This window comes from Etheostoma cragini, unplaced genomic scaffold (genome assembly GCF_013103735.1).
Source record: "Etheostoma cragini isolate CJK2018 unplaced genomic scaffold, CSU_Ecrag_1.0 ScbMSFa_2067, whole genome shotgun sequence".
Classification (NCBI taxonomy): Eukaryota; Metazoa; Chordata; class Actinopteri; order Perciformes; family Percidae; genus Etheostoma; species Etheostoma cragini.
In genome coordinates this window covers 1-5,962 of record NW_023266188.1, presented here as the reverse complement: position 1 = coordinate 5,962, position 5,962 = coordinate 1, and the positions used below count along the sequence as shown (strand labels likewise).

Here is a 5,962-nt window from a genome sequence, read left to right as displayed (position 1 = left end):
CTGGTGGAGATATGCTGCTCTATACACACTAAAAGTAGTGATTATTTACATGGAGTCTGGTGGGTTTGGTGATGGTTTGGAAAAGCACCTCATTAATCTTCTTTGTTGTTTTTCTCTGCAGGAGTGACGCAGCTCCGGATCCACCAGCGCACCCACACTTTCCGCTCGTACCAGTGCGACCTGTGCAGCAAGACGTACGGGTCCCTGACCGGCCTCCAGTCGCACCGGGCCAGCCACGGCGCCGAGAGCCGCTTCCTGTGCCCGCAGTGTGGCAAACGCTTCAAGACTCGCGACGGGCTGGAGGGCCACCTGCGCACGCACAGCGGCGAGCGGCCCTACCGCTGCCCCTACTGCCCCAAGGACTTCACCGCGCTCGCCGGGCTCAACGTGCACGTGCGCCGGCACACAGGGGAGCGCCCGTACGTGTGCACGGTCTGCGGGAAGGGCTGGCCGTCGGGGGGGGACCTGCAGAAACACATGAGGACTCACACCGGGGAGCGGCCCTACGTGTGCCAGGAGTGCGGGAAGGCGTTCTCCATCTCCTGCCACCTCACCGAGCACCGCCGCATCCACACCGGTAAGATGGCCGCCGGGCGCCGTTTCCATGGCAGACCGATGTTTCTGCAGCTCAGAGCGGCGTGTTGTTGGTTATAAGTTGGTCTTTGTTGGGAAAAACCTCCTAAACCCGTTATACATGAAAATGACTCTCTCTCTCTGTGTGTGTGTGTGTGTGTGTGTGTGTGTGTGTGTGTGTGTGTGTGTGTGTTCGTCCCTTTGTTTCTCTGTGTGTCTCCGTGTGTCCCCTTTTGTCTGTCCCTGTGTGTCTGTCCCTGTTTGTCTCCGTGTGTCCCTGTGTGTGTCTCCGTGTGTCCCTGTGTGTGTCTCCGTGTGTCCCTGTGTGTGTCTCTGTGTTTCCCTGTGTGTTTTCCTGTGTGACTCCGTGTGTCCCTGTGTCCCTGTGTGTGTCCCTGTGTCTCTGTGTGTGTCCCTGTGTGTCTCCGTGTGTCCCTGTGTCTCTGTGTGTCCCTGTGTGTCTCTGTGTGTCCCTGTGTGTCCCCGTGTGTGTCCCTGTGTGTCTCCGTGTGTCCCTGTGTGTCTTCGTGTGTCCCTGTGTGTGTCCCCTTGTGTGTGTCCCCTTGTGTCCGTCCCTGTGTGTCCCCTTGTGTCCCCCCTTGTGTCCGTCCCTGTGTGTCCCCATGTGTCTCTGTGTGTCCCTGTGTGTCTTTGTGTATCCCTGTGTGTGTCTCCGTGTGTCCCTGTGTGTGTCCCCTTGTGTCCGTCCCTGTGTGTCCCTGTGTGTCTCCTAGGAGAGAAGCCCTTCTCGTGTCCTGAGTGCGGTAAGTGTCTGAGGAGGAAGTTCGATCTGAAGAAACACCTGTTGTCTCACAGCGACGTCCGTCCCTACGGCTGTGGCGTCTGTCCCAAGAGCTACACCCGCAAAACCCACCTGAACAGACACCTGCTGAGCCACCGGGGGGGGGCCGGGGGGGGCGGGGGGCCTGGGGGGGCGGAGCGACCGGCGGTGGACAACACCTGACACTCAGCTACAAACACACACAGACACACACACACACACACACACACACACACACACACACACACACACACAGTCAAAGTCACACACTCTGACACTGATCTGTGACACACACTTTACATGAAGATCAACATTGTACCCGGATTATAAGAACTGATAGAGGATAAAATGATGTGTATGGTGATTAGATCTGGGTAATATATCGGTAATATATCGGTAATATATCGCTAATATGTCAGTAATATGTCGGTAATATGTCGGTAATATGTCAGTAATATATCGGTAATATGTCGGTAATATATTGCTAATATATCGGTGATATGTCGGTAATATATTGGTAATATAGAGATATCGTGATGTGAGACTAGATTTTGGACATCCTAATATCCATCCATGGTGTGTTGTCCTGCTTTTAAAGGCTAATCCCAGTAAAGGGATGTCATCAGCAGACTGTTGGAGCTCTTCTGTGATTGGTCTAGAAGGTTCCGTGTTCCACGGACGGAATGTTGGTGACATGATTGATTCCACCCAACGCTCTTTGCCAAGTACAAATCTCTACTTTCATTCATTTTGGGTCTTATTCAATTTTATAGCATTGTAAACCAAATGGAAGTGTTTTTGAAATAGTATTGAGTAAAAGTTGACATATTCCAGTCTGTGATTATCATCAACATCCATTCCTTTAATTTTAGTCTCAATAATTCCTAATTTCTGCTTTTCTAACTCAAACATTAGGGATAATTTCCTATAAATGAGGTTTATTGAGCATAAGTTCCCAAAATAACTGTAAAACTAAAGTTAATAAGTTAGTGTTACGTAGTGTTGAAAAAGAGACAAAAATTTTGAAAAAATGACAAATGTTTTGAAAAAATTGACAAAAGTGTTGAAAATTTGACAAAAGTGTTGAAAAAAAGGACAAAAGTGTTGAAAAAATGACAAAATTTTTGGAAAAAAAGGACAAAAGTGTTGAAAAAAGAGAAAACATTTTTGAAAAAGGGACACAATTGTTGAAAAAATGACAAAAGTTTTGAAAGAAAGACAAAAAAAATTGAAAAAATGACAAAAGTGTTGAAGAAAGGGACAAAAACGTAAGACAAAGTTATAAAAAGCGTCAACTGAAGTGTCGATTGTCACGATTTTGACGGGAAGACGCCACGGGGGAGTCAGAGTGGAGTAAAGGCTGTTGCCGGGGGTTACGGGGTCAGTCTCCACGGCGATCACCTGGGTGTTAATTGTGTCTCGAGAGTGTGAAGTATGACCGGGGCGTACTTGAGACCGGGGAGGTCTCGGCGTCCTGCACGTCTTCACCAGACACCCCGGAGGACGCGGTTCTCCCTGGACCAGGACACCGGGTACTCCACCAGATACACCACGAGGTACTCCACCGAGTACTCCACCAGATACTCCACGAGGTACTCTACCAGATACTCCACGAGGTACTCCACCGAGTACTCCACCAGATACTCCACGAGGTACTCCACCAGATACACCACGAGGTACTCCACCGAGTACTCCACCAGATACACCACGAGGTACTCCACCGAGTACTCCACCAGATACACCACGAGGTACTCCACCGAGTACTCCACCAGATACTCCACGAGGTACTCTACCAGGTACTCCACCAGGTACTCCACCAGGTACTCCACCGGGTACTCCACCAGATACACCACGAGGTACTCTACCAGATACACCACCAGGTACTCCACCAGGTACTCCACCAGATACACCACGAGGTACTCCACCGAGTACTCCACCAGATACTCCACGAGGTACTCTACCAGATACACCACCAGGTACTCCACCAGGTACTCCACCAGATACACCACGAGGTACTCCACCGAGTACTCCACCAGATACACCACGAGGTACTCCACGAGGTACTCCACCAGGTACTCCACCAGGTACTCCACCAGGTACTCCACCAGATACACCACGAGGTACTCTACCAGATTCTCTACCAGGTACTCTACCAGATACTCCACCAGATACACCACGAGGTACTCTACCAGATTCTCTACCAGGTACTCTACCAGATACTCCACCAGATACTCCACGAGGTACTCCACCAGGTACTCCACCGGGTACTCCACCGGGTACTCCACCAGGTACTCCACCAGATACACCACGAGGTACTCCACCAGGTACTCCACCAGGGATCTGAGATTAACCGGTGGAGGACGAGCGGCCCAGGACCCCGGTAAGACCTGGTCCCTCTCATTTATCCAGACTCAGGGACGTTGTTTGTGGGCAGCTCAAGACATTTAGCGTCTCATTTTCATCACATTTTTCCTCTGTTTTGGGCGTAAATTGTGTATTTTAGTGTATTTTTTGTGATATTATTGTCACAAAAATATTTTTTTTTTGTAAAATGTTCATCACATATTTTGTCTAACTTTCATGAGATTTTGTCCTGTTTTTTGGGGCATTAATTGTGTATTTTTTATGGATTTTGTGTGACATTATTGTCCCAAATATGCATATACATTATTGATCTTATTTTCATGAAACTCTTTCTCTGTTTTGGGCATTCATTGTGTATTTTAGTGTATTTGTTGTGAAATTGTTATCACTTATAAATACACTTTTTTTTGTAGAATGTTCATGACATTTTTTGTCTAATTTTCCTGAGATTTTGTCCTATTTTTTGGGGCATTGTGTATTTGTGTGTATTTTTGTGTGTGACATTATTGTCCCATTGTGCTACATTTCTTCCTGATATTTGGTCCTGTTTTAGGCTACTTAACACATGTAAAGGTGTAATGTCTGCGTTATTATTTGGACATGTTCCTGCCATTGCTTGGCCATTTTTACGTTATTTTGGGTTTTATTTTGTCCATTTTTTCTTTTACGTTTTTACAACATTTGGGCTATTTTTAGCACTTTTATTCTTGTAACTTTTGTGCGATTTAAGTATTTTATTTTTGTCCCATAATCCAGTTTTTTGCAACATTCGGTCAATTTTTGTGAATTGTTGTGTTTTATTTTTGCAGTTTATTTCAAACTTTTTTGGCCCAATTTTTGGGCTTTTTTGGTTAATATTTGAACAATTATTCTGCAACATTTGGGGCATTTTCATGCCATTCTTGTGTTGTTTTTGTGCCATTTTTGTGTCACATTGGCACAATTTCTATCGTGAATTTTATTTAATTCATGTATTTTACTTTTTTCTCATATTAACAGAGTTTTTTGCAACATTTTCAAGCAACATTTGGGGCATATTCATGCCATTATTGTGTCATTTTTGTGGAGTTGGAGCACTGTTTGTGTGCTGATTGTATTTTATTTTGTAGGAGCCGTGTCTTATTTTGAAGGAGCGTGTCAGGTGCATCATGGCTCCGCGGAGGATGGAAACCAAGCCGGTGATCTTCTGTCTGAAGACGCTGCTGCTGCTCTACTGCCTCGTCTTCTGGGTCCGAAACACGCTTTACATAGAATATTAGAATGTATAATGTCTTATTATTATATATTATAATAATATAAAATGTATTATATAATAATATATTATATAATTATAATATACTGACGGAGGAGACGATATTTCACGTCTTTTCGTCAGTTTGTCACTTCACTGTTAGAGCTAATTACAGAGATGCTGAGTCAACACACACACACACACACATACACACACACACACACACACACACACACACACAGAGACATACACACACACACAGAGACATACACACACACACATACACACACACACACACACACACACACACAGAGACATACATACACACACAGAGACACACAGACACACACACACACACACACAGAGACACACATACACACACACAGACACACGCACACACACATACACAGAGACACACACACACACACACAGACACACGCACACACAGAGACACACACACACAGAGACACACATACACACACAGACATACATACACACAAAGAGACACACATACACACACATACTCACACAGAGACACACACACACACACACAGACACACCTACCCACAGTGAGACACACACACACACAGACACAGACACACACACACAGACACACCTACACACATAGTGAGACACACACACACAGAGAGACACACACACACACACCCCTCGCCTTACTGTTGTCTATTGATTGGTTGCCAGTCTGACCCTCCCCCCTCCCCCCCAGGTGACAGGTGTGGTGCTGCTGTCGGTGGGGTTGTGGTGGAGCTTCATGTTGGGTCCGTACGCGCTGCTGATCTCCAGCGGCCAATCAAACGCTCCGTACGTCCTCAGCGCCACCGGCGGCGCCATCGTGCTGTTCGGGCTGTTTGGCTGCTTCGCCGCCTGCAGGGGGCGCGTCTGGATGCTGAGGCTGGTCAGTCTCTGTGTGTGTGTGGTCTGGTGGAGATATGCTGCTCTATACACGCTAAAAGTAGTGATTATTTACATGGAGTCTGGTGGAGATATGCTGC

General features: G+C 46.7%; 2 protein-coding genes across 2 annotated transcripts; both read left to right on the top strand.

Annotated features, from left to right (window-relative positions):
* Positions 1-121: 121 nt before the first annotated feature.
* On the top strand, positions 122-1,537 carry LOC117940262 (gastrula zinc finger protein XlCGF67.1-like; the record flags this gene model as incomplete). The annotated part of the gene is made up of 2 exons (XM_034865607.1): positions 122-577; positions 1,308-1,537. Coding segments are annotated over 2 exons (686 nt in total), but the record flags the coding sequence as incomplete, so codon positions are not given.
* Positions 1,538-4,807: 3,270 nt separating this feature from the next.
* On the top strand, positions 4,808-5,890 carry LOC117940261 (tetraspanin-7-like; the record flags this gene model as incomplete). The annotated part of the gene is made up of 2 exons (XM_034865606.1): positions 4,808-4,947; positions 5,677-5,890. Coding segments are annotated over exons 1-2 (295 nt in total), but the record flags the coding sequence as incomplete, so codon positions are not given.
* Positions 5,891-5,962: the final 72 nt, after the last annotated feature.